This window comes from Berghia stephanieae, chromosome 5, assembly GCF_034508935.2.
Source record: "Berghia stephanieae isolate SIO BIC M18660-M18661 chromosome 5, UCSD_Bste_1.3, whole genome shotgun sequence".
NCBI lineage: Eukaryota > Metazoa > Mollusca > Gastropoda > Nudibranchia > Aeolidiidae > Berghia > Berghia stephanieae.
In genome coordinates, this window is record NC_088364.1 from 81,781,343 (window position 1) to 81,807,792 (window position 26,450).

At 34.9% G+C, this 26,450-nt stretch overlaps 1 protein-coding gene across 2 annotated transcripts in view; it reads left to right on the top strand.

Moving 5' to 3' along the window:
• Positions 1–26,450, top strand: part of LOC144973719 (delphilin-like) — a 66,124-nt gene extending 39,674 nt beyond the window's left edge. Inside the window, exons 17-32 of one of the 2 annotated variants that reach the window (XM_078916549.1) lie at positions 992–1,264; positions 2,722–2,857; positions 5,718–5,968; positions 8,289–8,377; positions 9,163–9,241; positions 10,230–10,289; positions 11,434–11,561; positions 12,848–12,916; positions 14,673–14,759; positions 15,857–15,925; positions 17,901–17,987; positions 19,175–19,304; positions 20,316–20,368; positions 21,371–21,451; positions 22,376–22,540; positions 24,212–26,450. In XM_078916549.1, coding sequence (XP_078772675.1) covers positions 992–1,264; positions 2,722–2,857; positions 5,718–5,968; positions 8,289–8,377; positions 9,163–9,241; positions 10,230–10,289; positions 11,434–11,561; positions 12,848–12,916; positions 14,673–14,759; positions 15,857–15,925; positions 17,901–17,987; positions 19,175–19,304; positions 20,316–20,368; positions 21,371–21,451; positions 22,376–22,540; positions 24,212–24,250 — 1,796 coding nt within the window. In that variant the 3' untranslated portion in view covers positions 24,251–26,450. The remainder of the gene's footprint in view (positions 1–991; positions 1,265–2,721; positions 2,858–5,717; positions 5,969–8,288; positions 8,378–9,162; positions 9,242–10,229; positions 10,290–11,433; positions 11,562–12,847; positions 12,917–14,672; positions 14,760–15,856; positions 15,926–17,900; positions 17,988–19,174; positions 19,305–20,315; positions 20,369–21,370; positions 21,452–22,375; positions 22,541–24,211) is intronic. The other variant, XM_078916550.1, reaches the window with a different exon arrangement.

Genomic DNA, 26,450 nt, shown 5'->3' on the forward strand with positions numbered 1-26,450 from the left:
CAACAAGATATGAAGTGAGTAGAAAAGTGCCAGAAGACAATAGAGAATAAAACTTTTTTTTGCGGCGGTGGTGGGGTTTGAACCTGCGACCTTATTGGTACGACAACTCCGCCTGGCAGGTGAGAGCGTGGCTCTACCGTGTGAGCTATCCACGAACACAAAAATATTCGTTTCAAACCCAAAGTCATTTCTAGATCCCTCTCTCACCCACTTCTTGAGACCGCCGATTCGTTCACCACCATCGCGAAGTAATTTTGACCAGCAGTTAAGCTTAATAGCCAATATTCTCATCACAAACATATAACATAGAAACGATTGAGACATTGAGTATGCTCCGGTGTATGGGGTGGATTTTTAATTCAGAAAAGTGAGTGGAGCAGGCACTTATGTTGGTAACAACAAGATATGAAGTGAGTAGAAAAGTGCCAGAAGACAATAGAGAATAACAATTTTTTATGAATGATGGTAATGTCCGCGCACTAGGACGTGGTGACTCGCTGATGGCACTTATCTCGGAGGTCTGTAATGAACTCAGAATCTCCAGAGTATGAAGAAAGGATTATACCGCGACGCCAATTTGTCTCTTTTGCCTCAATATCAATAGGTAATCTCTTTTTTTTTTTTGCTACTGTACCATATTATTGTGGTCTTGTGGTATGACACTCGCTTATGGATCGGAAGGTCCTGGGTTTGAGCCTCGCTCGGCGCATAGTTGAGTCCTTGGAAAAGCCTCTATACTCACATTATCTCACCGTACTCAGATGTAAAATTAGTACCTGCCCATTAACAGCGTTGTCTCTGTCGGAAAAAAAAATGTAATATCGCCTAACAGGCGTCATGTCCCGTTCTAAACGTTAAGTATTGCTGTTGGTCAGGGACCATTTGTAAAGAGCTTTGAGCACGCTTAGTGGATATGCGCTTCATAAAAGCTCAGGGTTTTTTTTTATTATGACTTACTCACCAAAGAATTTATGTTAATCCATTTTTCCAGATGACAGCTTCTATGACGACAATCTGGAAAAGGATCTGGAATACCTCGAGGCCAGGCGTTACGTGACGGTCATACCAGTAGGTCACCCATCACTGCAACAAGGTCAGAGGACGCCAATGAAAAGAGGCCAGAATCCAAACAACCGGAAAAGCAGTTTGAGCAACACTCTGCATCCGCCTAACCACCTTAGTAAATTCCAAAACCCCCCGTTTATTGGAGGAATATCGGGACGAATGTCTAATGAAAGATGTGGGACGGTAACCTTTTATCCAGGTACGTTGTGTGAGACTGTTGACGTTTTGTGTGTTTGTGTGTGTGTGTGTGTGTGTGTATGAGTGTGATTGTACGTTTTGTGGTTTAGTTGTAATGACACTCGGCTTGAGACCAGTATGGTTAACCCCCTCCTTACCACCTGAAGCAAGATCGTCGCATTTGTTACGGCACAATGTGTGTGTGTGTGTGTGTGTGTGTGTTTGTGTGTGTGATTGTACGTTTTGTGGTTTAGTTGTAATGAAACTCGGCTTGAGACCAGTATGGTTAACCCTCTCCTTACCACCTGCAGCAAAATTGTCACATTTGTTACGACACAATATACATTTTTCTTCTTCAGATTTATTTTGTACATCACAAACTTTGAAGAATGATCTTTGTTTAATTAATAAGAACATAAAATTGTTTTGTAGAGAGCTTGTTTGAGTTTAAATAATAAATATTTCTGATGGGTAAGCCTGCCATTTTGGGAAAATACTGAAAAGGATCGGTTAGGAGAGATTTAAAGTCCCACATTGGGCGATGAAGGGTTGAGGCTTGAAGAATAAGGATCTTTAATCACATGTTCTCACTATACTCATGTATAAATGGGCCCCGGTAACAACATTGTCCTTGTGGGGAAAAAGTAGCATATCCTTAAGCGTGTTAAGCGCTAAGAGCCCAATGGCTGAGGATACAGAGTGCTCTATAAGAGTATATTATTACATTTATTACAATTAAGTGTTACTGTTCGTCTATGGATCCTATATAATGGGAGTTGGCTATATTTAGTGGATACTGCTCTTTGCTAAATCGTACGTTTTACCTCGTCACTTAATAAAAGAATTATATGGTCATTAACCAGTTTGTTTGGCTTATTATAGTGACCCAGCTGTATGGTCTTTGTTTTGTACCCGAAAGGTACCGAGTTCGACTACCTGTGTGGCATTGAGCAATTCACATAACCTTAGCTCACTTCGTGGCGCTGCACTGCGGCTGCCGCCTGGGTTTTTCCAGCCTTCCCTTGGAATAGATCCTGAAGAAAAATTTCATCTTAGGGATGAATAAAGGGAATTTATTTTATTTTTATAATACAACAATAAAACGGATTACTCTTGTCAGATTTATATATTTTTATTCATCTTAACAAAGCCACTAACTACCACATTATCTCATTCGTCTGTAGTGTTTCATTCATCCTGTTTTGTTGATAAAGGGGAAACCCGAAACATCCCTAGAGGAGTACAGACAGTACCAGAGAACTAAATAGTTTAAGCTTGTCTTGAAGTTTATGTTGCTTTTCCAGATTCTATTTAGTCTTGCCATTGCTGCAGTAGCCATGCCCAGTCTAGCTTTTATTTCCGACGTGCATGTTCCGTCATCAGTGAGCAGCACTCCAATGTATTTGAAGGATGTTACGTCTTGAGTGAATCCTTTTTGTAATTTGAAATAATTCACATTACACCACATTTGTTTTTTAGGTTCATTTCCTAATGATGACGATGATATGGGTTTAAAGGACACACACATTGATGCCTCCACTGATGACGACGGGGACGTCAGTAATGACGATCGCCAGGACAACTCTTATGGTTTTCATGACTTCAGGAACGGAAAGTAAGACCGTTAATTAAACTCAGTCAACTTTAGATAGTATGCGCTTGGCGAAGAAGCTCACAACATTGCCATCCGGAAGAATTACTCATAAACGCGGATATAAAAAAAAACAATAACAAAGACCCGATTGACGCTTGGCTAAGGAGCTCACAACATTGCCATCAGGAAGTATAACGGACCAACACATAAAACTATGTGTAACCTTGAATGTTTATAGTCTGGTTAATACAGTTTAGTGAGAATTACTCAAAAACCCGGATGGCAAAAAACGTGGACCTGAGTGCCGTCAACTTTGTTCTATCTATACGTTCAAGCGTATGAAAAATAAATTCAGAAATTGTATCCCATGTCATTTAATTCCTTCTTAATCTAAACTAGAGAATTTATATAGCGCAATATCAACTAAACGTTCAAAGCGCTTTATAAAGGGTCCAAAGCAAACAGCAGCACTTAAGATGTAAGACGAGACATGATACTTGTTAGGAGAAGTTTTTAAAGGAATCTCCTAATTGAAAATAAATCGCTTTAAAAACAAAGGGAAGTAACAAATAAAATACGTTACAAAATTGTAGTCTTTAATAGTTGTTTCCCGTTCCTATCCTCAGAGACTTAGCATCGTTGTTGCTTTCATGACTATTGTTGGCATTTATATTTCATTGTACTATGGACTTTGAACATTTATGATTCATTCGATCATGACCAATTTTCAATTACCAGTATTCTATGATAGTATTTTCCGATTTTACATAGCCGTATTGATACATTTTCCTTCCATTCAAAGTTGTGTAAAACTGTCTGTGAATGATACAATGCAAGCTATATGAGATTCTGTAATTATAAACTATTGTATAGGATAATTCCTATATGAAGCCTTTAGTAAGATAAGATAAGATGAGATAAGATAAGAATGATCGGTAGAAATAACCCTCAACTTATCAAAACGTTCTTCAATCTGATATTTCTTTGAAGTTAAAAATCTCCTGGATTAGACACTCTTTGACAGGTCAGGGGTCATTTTGGTGAATCAAAACGTTTTCATGCCAAGATAGAAAAATAAATGTTTTCCTCAGAGAAAGGAAGTAATTCCATACCATATACCTAATGTGTCCAACCGTAGCCATCGTAAAGTTATATTCTGACACTGACCAAAAAATGACGTCAAAATGCCAGTCTTTTGCCACAAAAGAAAACAAATCGTGAGTTGTATACAATAGTTCAACCAATGAAATAGCTCGTTTCCTTAAGCTCTACTAACGACAACTCACTAGACGCGACACAAACCAAAAAAAAAATGACGTCAAACTGCCAGTCCTGGAGGGTTCTAGTGTCAGGCTATATTATGTTAACGATGGCTACGGTCCATGCATCCTTCCTTTCTCACGTCCATTTTTCTAGTATATCTTTATTTCTTTTCTTCTCTCTCTCTCTCTCTCTCTCTCTCTCTCTCTCTCTCTCTCTCTCTCTGGTTTGCTCTGTCAGGCGTGCTTTCGAAAGAATTGTCTTGCATGATAACAGGTATTACTCCTCTAGACTATAGCCATCTAATTCACGTCAATTTGGTATTGCATCTGAATGAAGAAATTAGGAGTGCGGAAGTTAACCTGAAAATAAAAAATAATAAATAAAATAAATAAAATTCCCTGTATTCATTCCCAAGGGGAAATTTGTCTTTAGGGTCTATTCCAAGGGAAGACTGGAATAACCCAGGCGTCAGCCGCAGTGCGGCGCCGCAAAGTGAGCAAGGGCTAGGTGACTTGCTCAAGGCCACACAACGCAGCGGCGGGTGATCGAACTCGTTACCTTTTGGGTACGAAGCAAAGACCGTACCGCTGAGCCACGCTGCCCAAAAATAGGTGAAACAAAAGTTTTTCTCCTCAATGAAGGTATGTTACGTTTCAATTGATGCCAATTAGTTCACGGACCAGTACCTGTCTGGAGACAAGTTTTATTAATACACAAGACTTAGGTACTTACACTCACTATGTTTTAGCTCAAATGTTATAAGTTAAGCTTATAATTCCTTATAAAGGGGGTGAAGTGGCCGAGTGGTTAAGGCATGGCACTGTGGCCCGGCAGGCCCGGGTTCGAGCCCCGCTTCAGGCACTTTGTTATTATTAACCCCCAATACTCTTCAACAGTCGTAACGTCACTTCTTTCCTAATGACGCATGGTAACTTAGTAACACTGGCTCTAAACTATCGGAACAATTGCGGACGCCCGTATGAAATATTTCCCCGGCGAGCATAAAAGCGTATCCAGAGGGGAAAAAAACCATACATTTGATCATGTTTTGACTTTTACATATTCTGATCACAAGGTATATGAAAAGTTCTCGCCAGCATGAAGAATAAAAAGTAATGATTTTCTTTGTTTAGAACCAAGATGGCCGCCGTTGCCGGGCTGCGTGACATCAGACTACTGAATCCAATTTGCTCAATTCAACAACATGGGTGATTCCTGTCAACATCAGACAGCTTGTTTGATGAAATATCTATATACCTTCATGGAATGCCAAGGCGACGATATCTTATGGTGTCGTGGCGGAAGGCCATAACATTTTTATTATAGATAGTATGCGCTTGGCTAAGAAGCTCATAACATTGCCATCCGGAAGTATAACGGACCAACACACAAAACTGTGTGTATCCATGAACATTTATAGTCAGGTTAATACAGTTCAGTGAGCATTACTCATAATCGCGGATGGCAAAAAACAATAACAAAAACCTGAGTGACGTCATCTTCGAACTATCTATAATTCATTACGTTCACCCTGACATGATAGAGTTTGGACAGGGTTGTTTCATAGTCATAACATAACGACAATTTGCCCATTTTGATCGTTTGTTTACTCTTTCAGGAATTTACTGAGTAATTCGGACAACCAGAGCGCTCTGTCCGCTTTGAGACAGCTGGACGACGCGATGGCCGATGAACAGACGGACCTTGAGAACAGCTCACCAAGACCAAATTTGGAGACAGATCGAAACAAGGCCACGCCAACCTCTGAAGAGCTCATCAATCAGAGACGACAACGGAGACCTTCTGTAATCACACCACCTCCACCACCTCCTCCTCCTCCTCCGCTTCCTGCGAGTTTTTCATTCATTGGTTAGTTTTTGAAACCATATATAATACCAATTGTAACACTATAATGTGATGCTATTTACTGGTTGATTGATTTTTAAATTTTATCACAAACGTTTAAAATCTAGCCTTGTCTAATTGTCAAAACGGAGATTGAATGTATGTTTTATGTTGTATTTGTATTATATCAGCAGTCCCCAAACGTTTATTGCCGCGAACTGGTCAACGTTTGATAATTGGGTTCAAAAGTCGTGACGTCACTTCCCTCGTAATGACGCATAGTAACTTATGAAATACTTCTCCGACGAGCATAAAAGTGTATCCAGAGAAGAAAAACATTATAAATCTGATCATGTTTTGACTTTTATACATTCTGATCACATGACGTGTGAAAAAGTTCTAGCCAGCACGAATAATAAAAAGTACAGATTTTCTTTCTTTAAAACCAAGCTGCTCGTTGTTGGACGGACGCGATATCAGACTATTGAATCTTATTTTACTGCGAACCACAAATAGACGGATCATGAAGGAAGAGGGCATTTATTATTCATATTTTCCGATAGTTTAGATTTATCGCTTAAATTAAAATGTATCTAAACACGCCTACAAACAAAACATAGTTACATATGAACATGTGGCCGAGATATTAATTTTAAAAAATGAACGGAAAATTAGATTAAACCGTTAAAATCTCAATCAGAGAATGAAATAGAAATCGTTAAATGTTTGTTTTTTCTGTATACTAACCGATATAAATTAAATTACTAAAATCTATTCATGGAACAGTACCTACCAGTTTGCGGATGGGGATCGGGTACAAGTATATTATATTATATAGACTTATTTATATTACGTACCGAAGTATCTTATAAAAACCATCTCTCATTCCATTGTTTATAATACTGGTAATTTAATAAAGGAAATTCTATTCAGAAAGATATCAGTCTTGTTTCATGTGTGAGAATCACCTGTATAAATCTTCTCACAGCATGGGCTTTGAACAATTTGTATGTGGAAACACCAAAGTCTTGATATGCTATGCACATCGAAACGAAGACGAAAAGTTTAGACACGAGGGCATACATTAATTGTCCGACTTTGTAATCTAATGGTATGACTCTCTGTTAGTCTTTGGTTCAAGTACTTCTGTGGACAACGCAGTCATTGAATATTTAGAGCATTTATATAGCGCAATAGCCACTAAACTCTCTCAAGCGCTTTTCAAGCGGTCCCTAGCCAACAGCAACACTTAACCTGTAAGACTAGATTTGGCACCTGTTAGGCGATATAACAATTTTTTTTCGACAGCGACAACACTGTAAATGACCAGGTACTCAATTTGTACAGTGATAAAATATGAGTAAAGAACCTTTTTCCAAGCACTCAACTATGCGCTGCTCAAAGCTGGTCTTGAACCCTGGACCTTCCTATCCGAAGGCGAGAGTTATGTTACAAGACCACATAGGCTCAAAGTATAAAATGTAATAACGCTTAATGGGTGTCTTTTTTCACCCTACACATTGACTTTCCTTACCGATCATTTTCAGTATTTTCCCGAAATGGCAGGCTTACCCAGCAGAAAAATAGATTTTTAAAACTCAAACAATATCTTTACAAAACAAACTTTATGTTCTTATTAATAAAACAAAGATCATTGTGATGTACAAAATAAATCTGAATAAGAACAAATATAACATATTGTGTCGTAACAAATGTGACAATTTTGTGCGGCTATGTGGTCTTGTGGTATGACACTCACTTTCGGATCGGAAGGTCCTGGGTTCGAGCATCGCTCGGCTCTTTACTCATATTCTCTCACCGCAGTCAGGTGTAAAATGAGTACCTTACCGTTAACAGCGTTGTCTCTGTCCGAAATAATTATAACATCGCCTAACAGACGTCATGTCCCGTCCTAAATGTTAAATGTCGCTGTTGGCCAGGGACCCCTTGTAAAGCGCTTTGAGCACTTTAGTGGATATTGCGCTATATAAAAGCTCAAATTGTTTTTGTTGCTGCAGGTGGTAAGGAGAGGATTAAGTGTCACTGCTGGCGTGAGATCCCAATGAGTGGATATCGCGCTTTAAAAGCAACAAATTGACACTAAGCTGCTAGAAACTGTGGACTGTAAAAAGTAATAAAGACAGAATGAATATAAAAGCTTCAAAAAATAGCAATAATTATTGTTTGTTGTTGGCTGAAGAAGGGTTTTGAGCCCGAAACGTTCCGTGTTTGGTATTTTGTTCTTTTTATTGAAGCTGTTATATTCATCTGTTTAAAAACATAAAAAGCAGTAATTATTTTAAAATCTGTATTCAAACACATGATGATTTCTTACGTTTTCAAGAGAACAAACCTACTGGATCTATGAATGTGAAAAGAATTAACTGGGAGAAATTGGATAACAAAAGAGTGGAGAACACGATATGGGAAAAGGTGAGAATTTATTATAGATAGATTTGAGTCATAAATGACCCAATCTTTGTGTTTTGTCGTGGTGAAGTTACAGCTGATTTTGAAAAGTGATTTTTTTTTTTGTTAAAATGGTCAAAAATACGAAAATTTAGTTAATATTGTCGTTTTTATTTATTTGTCTTTAGTTTTGCTTTTGTTTCTTGTTTTTCGGTTTTGTTTAGGGGACTTTAAAAATTGTTTTGTGATTATTTTGACTTTTTTGTCCTTATCATGTTATATGTCTCCCTCATCATCTTTATAACAATGACAATTAATGGACAACATCATCATAATAAGAATAATTTCAACAGCAGTCATAACACCCTTAGCCCTTTCATTATCATTACTATATCCACCACCACTTAAACAGTTACCAACACTTCGTTATCATCATCATCATCATCATCGTCATCATCATCATCATCATAGTCGTCGTCGTCGTCAAAATGATCCTCATCACTATCCTCATTAATTATCATAATCAACATAGCTGCCATCACTATCATCATCCATCATCATCATCATCATCATCATCATCATTATCGTCATCATCATCATCATCATCATCAATGTCATCATCATCATCATATCTCATCATCATCATCTATCATCACATATCATCATCTCATCATCACAATCCTCAACATCATCATAAACCCCAACATCAACATCATCAGCAGTAGCAATTGAAACAGCCTCATCATCACCAAATACTATTGCAAATTGCCATCTCAATACAAATGGTAAAACACATCTCATTCTCACAGCTAAACGACCAGGACCTGAAAGAGGTAGTGAGATATTTGGAAATGGAGAGTCAATTCAGCACCAAGCCATCCCGTAAACGTATGTCAAACTCATCTTTTTATGTCAAAGGCTGTACACAAATTCATTTTAAGCCATTGTTAGACTATTTCTATCACGTACTGTTAAATCCAATATTGTTTCTTGAGGCTTTTTTTTAAAGTGATAAACATTGCTGAGATTAATGTAAGCTCCAGTTTATTCGTCTTTAAAATTAAATTTAAAAAAATAATTATTAAATTCCCCTTATTCATCCCAAATGGGAAATGTGTCTCTAGGGTCTATTCCAAGGGAAGACTGGAATAACTCAGGCGTCAGCAGCAGTGCGCCGCCGCAAATTGAGCTAGGGCGAGGTGACTTGCTCAAGGCCAAACAGAGCAGTGGCGGGTGATTGAACTCGGTACCTTTCGGGTACGATGCAAAGACCGGACCTCTGAGCCCTTCTGCCCCTATATAAGTGGTCAATTTGATCCGTAATGAGCCGGAGTTTATTCCTGTTCATGTAATGTTAAAAGGACGACAACGATTGCTTACTATCTTTTGGATAGGACGCTAGTTAATCAGATGTACTTTCCAACAGATCTAACATATTGAACTATTTCACTACCTTATCCTTATCATATTTGATTATCCTTCTCATAAAAATAATGATCATAATAATGATAATAATGATGAAGATTATTAAAAAATTCGACTACATCTGGGATCGATATCGGTTCATGTGTTCGAGAGCTTGGTGCTCTAGCAACTGAACTATCGGGACACTTTTTCACTGTAGATACGCTTGGGCATAAATTTGACCTAGTCATATTTTTTTCATTTTTTCTTTTATCTTAAAACTTGCCAGCACTATCTTAACCATACCATTCATCTTTAGATGAAAGACAATTTTGATGAATTAATAACGATTTTATATATATACCTCTTTTCCACTTTCATGTATGTTGTCATCAAATTGTGTGATTTATTGGCGAAAGCCTAAGATTGAATAAACTTTGAAACATTGAAAACTCTTTTCTTACATTTTTAGGAGAAAGTGAGAAGAAAAAAGAAGTTTTGATAATGGACAGAAAGAAGGCGTATAACATTTGTGAGTATTTTCCATTATTACTGTAACTTTATATTCATCCAGGAGTTTTTTTAAAAAAATCATTAAGCTTTATTTTATCAACGATCAATAAAGATCATCGGTTGTGTAAAAGGTGATATTAGAATAAATGCAACAGACTATTCTTTTGCAAGTTATTTTAACTTCATTAGAGTATATTAATCTTAATCTTAATCTGGAGCCTTTATATAGCACAATATCCACTATTTGTGCTCAAAGCTCTTTAAAAGGGTCCCTGATCAACTGCAACATGTAACATGTAGAACGAAACCTGACCTGGGTCATTAGTTCATCAGTTATGTACCCTTGAGTGACTGGAGTTTATATACATTTATTAAGAAAAAAATAAACTTTGAATAATGTTTTTTTCTCAATTTGAAGAAATAAGGAGATAAACCACTATTAATTTTAAATTAAAATTGAATGTGTATGGACGTGACCCTAAGAATGAGTTGACCTCTTGTGAAAAGCCTCTCTTGATATTAAGACTTACACTTCATTAGGAAATATTTGATAGATTAAAACCAGTTTCCGCTTATGGATTATGTTTGATGAACGTCTTCTTCAGCATGTTTTGTGTATGGTCTGTTATTGTAGCTTTGATATTTGTATTGAAAGGCGCCTAGAGCTGTTTGTAAGTGGAATAGGCGTGGTATAAATGATTAACATTATTTCAATTACTATTACTATTATTTTTATTATTATTATTATTATTATTATTATTATTATTATTATTATTATTATTATTATTATTATTATTATTATTATTATTATTATTATTATTATTATTATTATTATTGTTATTATGTGTATTTATTTCGTCTTCTGTGTTTCCTTACGGGGACTAGACTTTGTCATCAAATTATATGGTGATTGTAAAAATATATTTACCATTGTTAACAATAATATCGTAAATCATATTATTATTATTATTATTATTATTATTATTATTATTATTATTATTATTATTATTGTTATTATTGTTATTATTATTATTATTATTATTATTATTATTATTATTATTATTATTATTATTATTATCTATTATTATTATTATTATTATTATTATTATTATTATTATTATTATTATTATCCAGATACATTCTATATTATCATATCACTGCAGCCATTGTATTAGGTCACCTCAAGATGACAGTAGGGGAGGTAATTCAAGCATTGTACGAAATGGATGAAGAGGTTCTGTCCCCTGAGCTAATGGGACAGTTACTTGCCTTTGCCCCAAGTAAAATTGAGGTATATTATAATTTATGTTCATATAAACCACACTAATTGGGTTCAACAGTCGTGACGTCACTTCCCTCGTAATGACGCGTAGTAATTTAGTAACTGGTTCTAACCTATCGGAACAATGGCAGATGTCCTTATGAACTACTTCTCCGACGAGCATAAAAGTGTATCCAGAGGAGAAAAACATTATAAATCTGATCACATTTTGATTTTTATACATTCTGATCACATGACATGTTAAAAAGTTCTAGCCAGCATGAATAATAAAAAGTACCGATTTTCATTGTTTAGAACCAAGTTGCTCGTTGCTGGGCGGACGTGACAACAGACTACTAAATCCTATTAGGATAAATCTCATTTTTCAGTTCATATATATATATATATATATATATATATATATATATATATATATATATATATATATATATATATATATATATATATAATCGATCTCCATGCTCCAAATCTTTGATCCATAGAAAAATCAATCGGCAGTCCTTATATTTAGTACACGACTTATTAATAAATAAACACTGGATTAAAACCAAGAGATTTTTCCTTGACTTGGACATTTGAAATGGACCTTTGGGATCGCGATCAATCTGCGGTCGAAACATTCTCTCTCTCTCTCTCTCTCTCTCTCTCTCTCTCTCTCTCTCTCTCTCTCTCTCTCTCTCTCTCTCGATATTTCTCTTTTTTTGTGATGTGATATATTATGATAAACAGTCACCTAAAATATATTAAATTGCATTTGACAAAACTTGTTCACTCTAATGTCGTAATAAAACGGGACGTCTTGTCATTTTAGTTTAATAATCGTCAACAAATTTGAATATTTATACAACGTCTGTGATAATAATAATTGTGATCATGGTTATGGGTTCAAAATTGATAATGATGATGATGGTGGTGACGATGATGATGATGATGATGATGATGATGATGATGATGATGATGTTGGTGGTGGTGGTGGTGGTGTTGGTGGTGGTGGTAGTGGGGTGGTGATGGTGGTCGTTGTGGTGTTGATGATGGTGATGACAATATGGATGATGATGGTGAGGATGATGATGGTGGTGACGATGATGATGATGATGATGATGATGATGATGATGATGATGATGATGATGATGTTGGTGGTGGTGGTGTTGGTGGTGGTGGTAGTGGGGTGGTGATGGTGGTCGTTGTGGTGACGATGATGGTGATGACAATATGGTGAGGATGATGATGATGACGATGATGATGATAATGATGAGGATGCTGATGATGATATCTTTCTTCCTATTCACATACAGATTGCTAAGTATGCCGAATATCAAGGTAACATAAATGCCCTAACCAAACCAGATCAGTTTGCTCTTCAGGTGATTTTACATTATCGTAATAACTCTAAATAAATACTATTTTTTAAATACACACACACACACACACACACACACGGTCGGACAAGAGGCCAGAGGTATGGCCTATCTCAATTTATCAAATTAATATATAAAGTGTTGCTATTGGTTCTTGGTTGTATATTTTTTACATGTTTGTGCATTTGCATATATTATATGTATCATTGTCGCCATAGATTCTCAACTTTGTGTTTATACATTTTCATGCATGCCACGTCTGTAAACGAATTTTCATTTTTTTTGATGAATAAAGTATATATTATTATTATTATATTATTATTATTATTATTATTATTATTATTATTATTATTATTATTATTATTATTATTATTATTATTATTATTATTATTACTATTACTATTATCATTGTATCTTCTTAAAGCCTGACTATGATACTATATCCTTTCAATGCATTATACATGACAGGATATAGAAACAATAATAATAAGTTACATTTATTTTTTATTATGACAAACGTCAACATTAACTCTCTCCTTACCAGCCAGTTTCAGGATTTTCCCCAAAAACGCCACACCCAACTAACACAAAAATATATTTATTATCACTCAAACACAATAACAGTAAAGTTTTTGCGATACATAATTTCTTCAGCAAAACATGCTCTATTTATCTACAACACACTGCTTATTTTCTTAAAATGTTATGATGTACAATAGAAATTTGAATAAGAAAAATGTTGGTTGTATCGTAATAATGTGACGATTTTTCTATAGTTGGTACGGAGAGGGTTAATCAAATACGTGTTTAATAAACTCTTTATCGTTCAATTTCATAAATTTGTCAATAGAATATAAATTTAATCAAATTATACATAGATGATATAATATTCTATTGCAGGGAATACGATAATGATAGCATAGAATCTTTTCAAATCTCCATTTAAGTTTTGTATGACTGATGCAATTCAATACCTTGATCCATAATCATTTTTGGTTATTGGCTAAGCTACATCTTTTATTATGCAATCAGCGGTAAGAATTTATTCACAATAATCCAAGTAATTCACAACAACTTCAGTATTTTATCTCATTCAAGTTTTGATTTTGACGTATTTTATTATTTTTAAAAAAAGTTGAATCTCGAAAAAATTAAAAACCAATTACATTATTACCCTTACAATTGTATATTTTGATAATATTTTATCGCAAGCAAAAATTTCTCGAAAGAGTTGTTGTTTGTCTCTTCCTTTGGTGCAATCCATTATTTTGTAGTTCAAGTCTAATTCTAAGGATCAACATTATAACCATTGCTGTATTTTTTGTTCTTACTGTATAACTAATATTATCATTAGTAACACCATCTTATTTTCATGTACCGTTTTTCTCTTTCTTATTCTCTATCATGTGACAAAATCTAAATAAACTTGAAATTTGAAACAAAAACAAAAAACAACAAAAAAACAAAAAAACAAAACAACAAACCTCTAACATTCTGGCTACACAAAATTTATTTCGTTTATCAATGATTAAAATGAAGCAAATTTAATTTTCGGTGCATTTTATCCGCGAAACTTCAAAGAACTCTCAAATTTAAGATTGTTTTCTTACAAATAGTTGGTCATTTTAATCAGCTAACAAACTGGTCACAATTTAAAAACCCATTTTGGGAGTTCAATTTCTTTTCTTTTCTTTCTTTTTTATCATATTGCTTTATTATTTATTTAGTTTGTTTTTTTTTTTGCTCGTCGTCTATTTGACAGATTAGCCAAGTGGAAAACTATGAACAGAGGCTACAGGCGTTATTGTTTAAGTGCAATTTCACCGAAAAGGCGGACGAAATGAGAGAGGTAAAATAAATAACTGGAGAATAACGCTATGTTTCCACACTAAAACTATCTAACTGTATATAGGGAATGAGATTTGCGGATGAGTAGCGTCCCTTGATTGGACGTTACCGGAGGAGAAGTTATTTGTAAACAAACCAACTACAAGCCAAGCGCTCGAAATACAAAATTTATTATTCAAATTTCTGTACAAAAATGCATAACGTTGATTATGATATGCATTTTTGTACAGAAATATGAATAAAAAATTTTGTATTTGGAGGGCTTGGCTTGTAGTTGGTTTGTTTACAAATAACTTCTCCTCCGGTGACGTCTAATCAAGGGACGCTACTCTTCCGCTTATCTCATTCCCGATAGATCTACTCAAATGTATGTCATGTGTAAATTCGGTAGTGTCAGGCTGAGATGGCACTAATAATGGAAGTCAATGTCGGAATGGTAGTGTAACGTTTGAGTTAAATCGACGTGTACCAAGGTGTACTTATTTGAAGGTCTGATAACCCAAACTGTGTTATTGGCTCATTGATGTCACGGAAATTCTCTCAAACCAACACATGCTAATATTTTCCATTGCAACAATGTTAATAAGCAAAAGCCTATACTGTCGTGTGCCTGTTATATTCCGGTGGAAAGTATTTGGCGATAGGATAGCCTCATATCCAAAGGGTAGTAAATAATCATTGCTATTGTCCGTTTTACGTCAGTAGAAATAGGAATAAACTCCGGCTACATGGGACTAATGGCTTTGAAGGACTTATTTATTGGGACACATTTGTCTCGCCTTTATTTTTGTTGAAACACTTTATAATAATAATAATAATAATAATAATAATAATAATAATAATAATAATAATAATAATAATAATAATAATAATAATAATAATAATAATCTTTATTGTTTTTTGATAGCACAAATGTCTAAGTTGCTGTTAGTATGACTTTTCAAATTGATCGAACTGACGAGTAAAGACATTTCTTCATGATATTTCTTTCCACAAAATATTACATTATTTTCTTATCTTATATCAAAATAATAGATCTATGTTTATTGAGACTCACAATTGAATTGATTGGCTCAATAACTTTATTTATCTTGTCAGAGCCTGGAGACAATACGGATGGCGTCACAGCAGTTACGGGAAAGTACCAAGCTAGCAAGATTACTTGAGGTGGGTGTTTGTGCTTGACATGTTCTAAGTTATAAAGTTTCCAATGTTGTTATCACTTTTCGTAATATAGATAGTATAAAGTTGACGTCACTCATGTCTTTGTTATTATTTTTTGCCATCCGAGTTTATGAGTAATTCTCACTAAACGGTATTAATCAGGCTATAAACGTTTAAGGTTACACATAGTTTTGTGTGTTGGTCCGTTATACTTCCGGATGGCAATGTTATGAGCTTCTAAGCCAAGCGCATACTATCTATAGATAATATGCGCTTGGCTAAGAAGCTCACAACATTGCCATCCGGAAGTATAACGGAACAACATACAAAACTATGTGTATGTAAACTTATAGTCTGGTTAATACAGTTTAGTGAGAACTACTCAATAAACGTGGATGGCAAAAATCAATAACAATGACCAGAGTGACGTCGTCTTCGTTTTATCTATAGAACTTTTCATATGTCTTGTGATCAGAATGTGTAAAAGTCAAAACATGATCAGATTTATAATGTTTTTTTACCTCTGGATACGCTTTTATGTTCGTCAGAGACATATTTCATAAGGCTAAGGGCGTCCGCAATTGTTCCGATAGTTTAGAGCCAGTTAGTTATTAAGTTACCATGCGTCATTACGAGGGAAGTGCCGTTACGACTGATGAAGCTTATCCCGAACACATTAAAAATATTGAGCTAATATGAAAATACCAGCTTCTAAAAGATCAAAATACTCGGCTACTTAGGTTCACCATCATCCATCGTGGCTTGTATTCTTGAGTACGTTGCCGGTCAGCTGTCTCCACGAATCACGATCCTCTGCGGATCACATTTGGCCATTCTTGGGTTATTTAAATAAGTCATTCTTTGTCTTCCTCTAGCTCTCTTTCCTTCTATCATCCCAGATGTTACCAAATTTTCTATTCCGTCTCTTCTCCACACATGTCCCCGGAACCGGAACTTCGGTTAGGGCCATTTAAATCGATCATTATTTGAGGGACGACTTTTCTGGCCGAAATTTTTAAAATGTTGGGTTTTTTTTTCAGAGTACGGCACAATGTCGAACAATGTCTTGTTGTTACCAACATAAGTGCCTGCTTCTCTCACTTTTCTGAATTAAAAATTCACCCCAAATACCGGAGCATACTCAATGTCTCAATTGTTTCTATGTTATATGTTTGTGTTGAGAATTTTGGCTATAAAGCTTAATTGTTGGCCAACTAACTTCTCGGAGGTTGTGTGGGTTGGACACGCGACCTCAAGTAGTCGGTGAGAGAGAGCTCTAATAATGACCTGAGGTAGAGACGATCTTCTTTGGGATCGTGGATAGCTCATACGGTAGAGTCACGCTCTCACCGGCCAGGCGGAGTTGTCGTACCAGTAAGGTCGCGTGTTCAAACCCCCATCACTGCCGCAATTTTTAAAAATTCTCTATTGTCTTCTGGCACTTTCCTACTCATCTCTTAATGTCGAACATACCAATTTGTTTTACACGAGCTCGAGCAATAGTGGGTACATTATTTGATCAATATTCTACTTGAAACAACACACATACTCTAGTAAATAAAATATATTAAACCTGGTTATGAATAGATATTTACTAAAAATAATATGGTGACAGCGATGATGATAGCAATGACGGTGATGATGCTATGGTGATGATGATGATGATGATGATGATGATGATGATGATGATGATGATGATGATGGTGATTATGATGAAGATGATGATGATGATGATGATGATGATGGTGATGATGGTGATGATGATGAAGATGACGATAATGATGATGACGATGACAATGATGATGATGATGATGATGATAACGATGATGATGATGATGGTGATGATGAATATGATGATAATGATGATGATGACGACGACCATGATGACGACGACGACGACGATGATGATGATGATGATGATGATGATGATGATGATGATGATGATGATGATGATGATGACACCTCATTCCATACCTAGGTTATCCTTGCAATGGGAAATTATTTGAACAAAGGCAACCATCGAGTGGGAGAAGCTGCTGGATTCAGGATCACATTCTTGACACAGGTGAGGGACACGATATGAAAAGGTGTGGATGTGTTAAATTGAGTTAAATTAAATTGAGCTTTTATATAGCGCAATATCCACTAAAGCGCTTTAAAATGGGTCCCTAGCCAACAGAAACATATAACATGTAGGACGAAAGATGACGCCTGTTAGGAGATATTACATTTTATTTGGGACAGAGACAACACTGTTAACGACCAGGTACTCATTTTACACCTGAGTACGGTGAGAGAATGTGAGTAAAGAGCCTTCTCCAAGGACTCAACTATGCTCCGAACGCGAGGCTCGAACCCACGACCTTCCGATCCCAAAGCGAGTGTCATACCACTAGACCACATAGCCTCGGATAGGAAGGTCCTGAGTTCGAGCCTCGCTCGGCGCATAGTTGAGTCCTTTATTCACATTCTCTCACCGTGTACGGTGTCATAAAATGTGGAACCTGATACTTCTGTGAAGTCTCGTATTTAAAATAAGACTTCATTTGATTCGTCCGTAGTGTTTCATTTATCCTGTTTTGTTGATAAAGGGGAAATCCGAAACCTGCACATTATCTGTCTGTTTTCGTTTATTAATTCGTTGAATATCTGCTATTTATCCGTTATTATCTTATAGTGTATACTTTTTCTACTCGCTTATTTCATGTTACCTTCCTGATTAAGGCAAAAACTCAACCGACTTTTTGTTTGTTTCCTTCTATTCTGAGCTTGACATCACCAGAACCGCAGATCAGAAGTCGATTTATAAACTAAATTTGTGCTTAATAGGATTCAATAGTCATCTTGGTTCTAAACAAAGAAAATCGGTACTTTTTATTCTTCATGCTGGCTAAAACTTTTCATATGTCTTGTGATCAGAATGTGTAAAAGTCTAAACATGATCAGATTTTTTATGTTTTTTTTCCCTCTGGATACGCTTTTATGCTCGTCTGAGAAGTATTTCATAAGATCGTCCGTCCATTGTTCCGAAAGTTTAGAGCCAGTTACTAAGTTACCATGCGTCATTACGAGGGAAATGGCGTTACTACTGTTGAAGCCTATTATCATGAGATCCCATGAGCTAGTGGTCTGTGCTCTGGCACGCCACATGACATTACAGGATTTGAAACTTGGTGATTTAAAAAAATATTCTTTTTTAAATTTAGCTTTTATGTAGCGCAATATACACTCGCTCTTTCTTTCTATTGTAAGCTTGACATCACAAAAACCGCAGACCAGAAGTCTTCGTTCCTTCACGTTCTTGCCGATGCCGCCTACACAAGATTTCCGGATGTCTTGTCCTTTGCTGACGAACTCCCTTCGATTGAAAAAGCTGCTAAAGGTGGGGATAAAATGAATTCTCTATCTTTTCTAAATGAGCTTTTATATAGAGCAATATCCACTAAACGTGCTCAAAGCGTTTTACGAGGGGTCCCTGGCCAACAGCAACACATAACATGTAGGACGGGACATAACGCATATTAGGCCATATTACAATTTTTTCGGACAGAGGAGACAACGCTGATATCGGCCAGGTACTCATTTTACACCTGAGTACGGTGAGAGAATGTGAGTAAAGAAACTTCTCCAAGGACTCAACTATGCGCCGAGCGAGGCTCGAACCCAGAACCTTCCGATCCGAAAGCGAGTGTCATACTACTAGACCATCATAATAAAAAAATAATAATAATAATGATAATAATAATAATAATAATAATAATAATAATAATAATAATAATAATAATAATAATAATAATAGAAAATAATAATAATAATAATAATAATAATAATAATAATAATGATAATAATAATAATAATAATAACAATAATAATAATAATAATAATAATAATAATAATAATAATGATAATAATAATAATAATAAACAATAGTAATAATAATAATAATGATAATAATAATAAATAATAATAATAATAAGAAGAAGAAAATAATAATAATAATAATAGAAAATAATAATAATAATAATAATAATAATAATAATAATAATAATAATAATAATAATAATAATAATAAAATAATAATAATAATAATAATAATAATAATAATAAAAATGAAGATGATGATGAATTGATGATGATGATGATGATGATGATGATGATGATGATGTAGATAATGATGATGATGATGATGATGATGATGATGATGATGATGATGATGATGATGATGATGGTGATGGTAATGATGATGAAAACTTCATTATCATCATCATCATCATCATCATCATCATCATCATCATCATCATCATCATCATTCATTACCAACGCATGGTCATCAATATTACCAACACTGACATTTTACAATTTTAAGAGTGTCTTATTTGTATTATCTACACAGTTTCTGTAGATTCACTGAATGATGACGTCAAAGATTTAAAGAAAGGATTGAAGGTAATTTATTGAAGTATTATAAATCGTTTGATTTAATTATTACTTTTTTGTCACGTCAATCTAGTTGGTTTTAAGTTTGTATAATTTCATCTGGCTTTAAGTTTAATTGAAGATGAAGCCTAAATGTGACCCATGACATTAATCCGGTATTATGGCGAGGTAAACAAGATTTCAAAAAGGATTTTTGAAACCGAAACTTCCAGAAATGTAGGTTTTAGTTTTTGTCTTAAATATTTTTTTTTTACGATAAATCTTTTTTGAGCATCTACGATACCCCCGACATAATACCGTTTTAATGTGATAGGCACATATTTATTTGACAACCTAGATTGATTTAAAATGAGTATACTTTCCATGCAACCCTTATGTTTACAAAATGTCATTTTTTCACTTTGAGTCAAAATTCAAATTTTTTTCTGAAACATTCGTTACGATGTAACCGACAATTTCCTCATTCTGATTTCTCTTGTACATTACAAAATTTAAATAAATGCTTTGATTACAGCTGTAATTCTAAACACTGTGTTGTAGAGTTCACTCTTTACTTTTTTGTTTGAGTAAGAAAAGTCTATTTTTGTTCTGGGTTGGTGTGAATATTCGGGGAAAATTCTAAAAATAGCTGGTGAGGAGAGAGTTAAAGAGCAATTAAAAGGAGTCACTTCTATCATCAACCTCACCTGTGACTATAGGGAATGAGATTAGCGGAAGAGTAGCGTCCCTTGATTGGACGTCACCGGCGGAAAAGTTATTAGAGAGAGAACGTCATGTTGGTTGTGCGCATGCGTCTCTCGTCCTCGCTTCCGGTTAAAGCGGCATGAGACACTTCACCGAAAGCGAGGACGAGAGAGACGCATGCACAAAACCATTTTGACGTTCTCTCTGTCTGTAAGGTGACGTCCAATCAAGGGACGCTAATCTTCCGCTAATCTCATTCGCTATTGTCACAACATAATATCTTGAATCAACATACTCGAATGTTCATTTATTTGAATAATTCAACAGGATGCGTCCACAGCCTTACAGACCATGAAGGACAGCGATTCCAAACCCGTGGACGGGGACAGATTCCAAGATGTCATGGTTGTATCCTTACAGTTATGCACTCCAATTCTAAAAATTGAGATATTATATAGGGCAATATCCACTCAATGTGCTCGAAGCGCTTTACAATGGGTCCCTGGCCAACAGCAACATTTAACATGTAAACACGAAACATGACGCCTGTCAGGCGATATTACAATTTTTTCCGGACAGAGACAACGCTGTTAACGGCTAAGTATTCATTTTACACCTGGGTACGGTGAGAGATTGTGAGTAAAGAGCCTTTTCCAAGGACTCAACTACCCACCGAGCGAGGCTCGAACCCAGGACCTTCTGATCTGAAAGCGAGTGTCATACTACTTGACCACAAAGCCGCACAATACCAATTGCAATTGCATTTTATTTTATTTGTTTTCCACGTTAATGTGTGTATTGTTGTGCTGACGAAGGGTTTGTACCCGAAATGTCCATTGTATGTATCGTTCCTATGCGAAGCCTCTCCATTTTCACTCTTTCGTTAGTATTTTCATAATATTATTGACTTTTAACTTCTAAAAAAGTTTCAAACCTGAGACTACAAAGAAATCAAAGGTTAGACACAATGAGTGTTGCTTTGAAGCTCACTTGCGCCATTGTCGTGGTCTAGTCTACGGCGCAAGGACAGATTAATAATAATAATAATAATAATAATAATAATAATAATAATAATAGTAATAATAATAATAATAATAATAATAATAATAATAATAATAATAATAATAATAATAATAATAATAATAATAATAATGATGATAATAATAATGATAATAGATCTTTATTGTCCATAAATATGGCAATTTGTCATTTAGTTACACTTGTTATAACGTTAAATGATAATTATAACATTGAAGAGATACGCGTATTTCACTCCTACTTATTTTCACTCATTCACTCTTCCATACGTTACTTCCTTAACTATTTGATCAGCATTTTATTGCAGAGGCAACGGATGAAATCCAAAGTATAGTCCGGATGCAAACAGCCAGCAAAGAGGAATTTGCCAACACCCTCAAATTCTTTGGAGAGAATCCAGACTCCCTGTCAGCTGACATCGTATTTGAAATATTTGCTGAATTCATTAAGAACTTTGAGGTGAGTGGCGTTTTTAAAAAATACTTCCTTTGATAAAATAGCTAACTAAGCGTCATTCAAATGGATCTAGATAAAATATATCATATCAAACAACGTATGATAAAGAAGTAGAATTTTAGGTGTGAATGATTGGTGTGCAAACCGATGAAAATGTGTGCGAAGCGATGAACACATAAGGAAAAGTGTGCGAAGCGATGTACACAAGGGTATTTTGGGGCAGAAAAAACTGAAATGTGACTATCTAGTTATAAATAACGCTAGTAGAAAGTAATCGCATTCAGAATAAAGATTAATTAATGGGCTTTAAAACAGTATGTGCAGATTTGACCCTTCCCTAGGGAAGTCCCGCCTGCTGTCATTCTAATTCAGTCAGATCGGGATTTGGCCCAATGTGTCGCGTGTCGTGCGAATCCTGTACGATTACTCTATTCATTAAAAAAACAACAAATTTTGAATCTAATATTTTCTGTATAAAAACCTAGGTAAAAACTTAAAATATTTTATAAAAGCTCAGTTCAGTCATATTATAAACTGATCAAATTAAGAGAAGTACTGTCGATGTAAAACTACTTGCTACTCTTGGAAAGGGCTCTTAAATATTATGTGGAGGAGGCTCTTTTTACTAAAACAAACATCCCGATATTCTGGAATAACCTTCCAAAATAATTACGACATTGTTCGCCGAACAATATATCTCAATAAAGATCTGAACAAGTGTGTATGAAAGGTGCCAGACAAAGAAAGAAAGAAAAATACAAGACAAAAAAAAAACATCCCAAAAAATCAGTCTATCTCGAGGTCGACTTTTTTTATTGGGATGGTTTTTTTTCTTGTATTTTTCTTTCTTGATTTGTGTGGCACCTTTCATACACACTTGTTCATAATATTCAGATCTATATCTTACACCTGTTCCGGCTCCTTCATTTATTAATTTAATATATTTAAAAAGCCTCTTAAGGTGGCGTCGAAGTGGCCGAGTGGTTAAGACATTGCACTGTGACCCTGAAGGTAACGGGTTCGAGCCCCGCTTCAGGCACTTTCGTTTTTTTTACTTGGGCAAGATTATTAACCTCCAATTTGCTCATTTTGGACAACATGGGTGATTCCTGTTGACATTAGACATCTTGTTTGATGAATTATCTATATTCCTTTATGGAAGGCCTAGGCGACAATATCTTATGATGTCGTGGCGGAAGGGCATAATTTAGTGTTGTTTTTTTATAGATGGGTTTATGATATGTTATGGACAGTGGCGTGTAGAAATAGTCACTCATCAAAGGATAACTAAATTCCAGAACATACTCTATCAACTCCATTCTTAAAACTGCGATACAAGTTTTAGTCCACTCCAAGTTTTTTTATTCCTGTCGTATCATATTCGGCTTTCACCCTTGTACCCCTGGGTGGGCAGCACAAAGTTAAGTACTTGAGGAGGTTTATTTTCTCTATCTTTCTCTCATCATTCAGTTGTAAAATGAATACTAAGCCAGTAACAAAGAGTGCATTACAGGCGTCATGTCTCGTCATGTTATGTGTTAATAAGTGTTGCTGCTGTCTTGGAAACTATTTTGCTTTTATCATTTATTAGGATTCTTTTCTAGAAGGTTTCCACCATAAACTTCATATATTTCATTAACTACTTCATCTTTTAAATGTTTCATCTGATGCTAGAGAGCTCACAGACACAACCTGATGCTGAAGCGGCACTGAATGGACCAGCAACAAGTCACACAACTATCAAGGGCAAGAAGACAATAATACGATTGAATTTTCATCGGAATTGTAAAAAAACAAGGATGGAACTCTAAGTTAAATGCACAAACCATTAATTTGATCAATCATAGATGGCTACACGAGTCAGTCTGTCGTCCTAAGTTAGAGAGACGTCTTGATTTTCAAGGTTTTGATTCAGTTACATTATTTTTCGTAGGTACCGTCGTCCTTTAAATAACTGCAACAAGCCCGAGAATACTCAAAATGCTTCGAATCGGTGGAGACAAAATCACCCCTTGTTATACCTACATAAATCATGAATACCCAATGTCACAAGTTGTTAAGTACTTTTGTGTTTCTCAATTTTATACAATTTTCATAAAACACATCTCTTTTTCTCTATGGACGGCTTCATCACTCATCTTCTTACGACACAATGTAGGATAGTAGTGTCTGTGTTTTAAAATTGGTACAAAGAGTTGCCAATTTGACGTTTTTAGTCCCAAAATTAAAAAAAAAATCGAGGCTTTTTAAAAGCTTTTTGTTTGGAAAAATTGGCTTGGCATTTCTTTTCTTTTTCTTTTTTTCATTTTTACCTGTCATTTACTTTAACTTATTGATAGAATTTTTTTTGTTTAATTCTTATATTTTCACTATTTGAGTGGCAAGAAAAGGTGGGATTCTTAAATCAAGTCACTTACCCATTGCATCGGGATTAGGAACTAAAGATTTAGTTCTATTCTTATGACTGTTTTTGTATTTTAAAAAAAATGATGTTTGGCATTAACAAAAGACTTTGGCATTTTCCTATTACTTGTTTGACATGTTTTGGGAGATAAAATTAATCTGACAACATTATAATAATTTAGTTGTAGAGATAGCCTTAAGTAAAACCAATATTAACTATAATATGTGTAAGTGCACGACATAATCAATCGGAAGGTGAACATTTTGGATTTGCAAATTTTTGCTTTTTCTGAAAGAATATGATCCTCAGAGCATGTCAATCTTTATTGAGGTGATTTTTCATGAAGTTATGGTCAGATGTATGGGGGAAAGGCATCCAGTAACTTTTCTCAAATTTCATACTTTTTCATCTTGACGAGCTGTAAAAACATTTAGAAATTAAATTAAGCTTTGATATTTCCTGAAGATGTACAAAAAGGTTTGATTTAATCATTTATGACAAGAACTCATTTTTGATTTTTAAAAATGACTTTCTAAATAAACTTGGCAATATCTCAGCTCAAATCTTTTCACCATACGACTGATTATGTCATTCACTGTAACATATATGTCATTTTATCTATTCATTTTAAAATATGCGACTTTCTCACTCGAATCAATGTCAGAGATACAAACACTATCAAAAATACATCACTTTTACCAATTTTTTTCCTGCATGTTCCTCAATTAATCGAACAATTGAAAAAAAATTTTAATAGATTTTACCACCATATCTAGATAGTTACTGTTACTGTTCTTTATGAATTTTCCTCTATCGTTATTTATGACACTTTATAGTTTAAGACTAGATGTGATGTGACTTTATAATACCGTCAACTGGGATAACTTTGCCTAAAGGGGAAACTTTGCGTCTTGAATTTTGTACCAATAAGAGATTGTCCAGTTTTGTGGCACTTATTTCGTTTGATAAAGATTCAAGTCTTTTAATGGATACAATAACTGCAACAAAGCTAAGATTATTCAAAACGATCCCTTGAGGCAAAGTTACCCCAGTTGAGGATATCACTTCACACAAAAAGTCTCCTTTTACTTTCCATATTTTACTATTTGTGTGTACTAGTAAAAAGCCCGCAATTTTGCGGGGAAAGAACTATTTGCATTCGATACTGTACTCACCGTCATTTAATGAGGGCAGATTGGTAAACAACGTTGTCTGTGTAATCACAATGGCGGCCGAAAATCAAAACAATGGTCAAATTAGGAAATTTTAAACTTTCACAAATCTATCAAGGTTTGTTCTAGAGTTTTTAAAATACTTCTATATAATGACAAACTGAATAAATAAATGCCTGACAAAATATCAACGGTGAAAATACAAATTTAAAGAATACTGGGGATGTAGGAGCTTTCGGAATGTCTCCCCTTTACTTAACTTATGGAAAAAAAACACCCTCGCACCTTTAATAACACTTATGACTAACCTCTCGAGCTAACCCTAATAGTAAAAAAA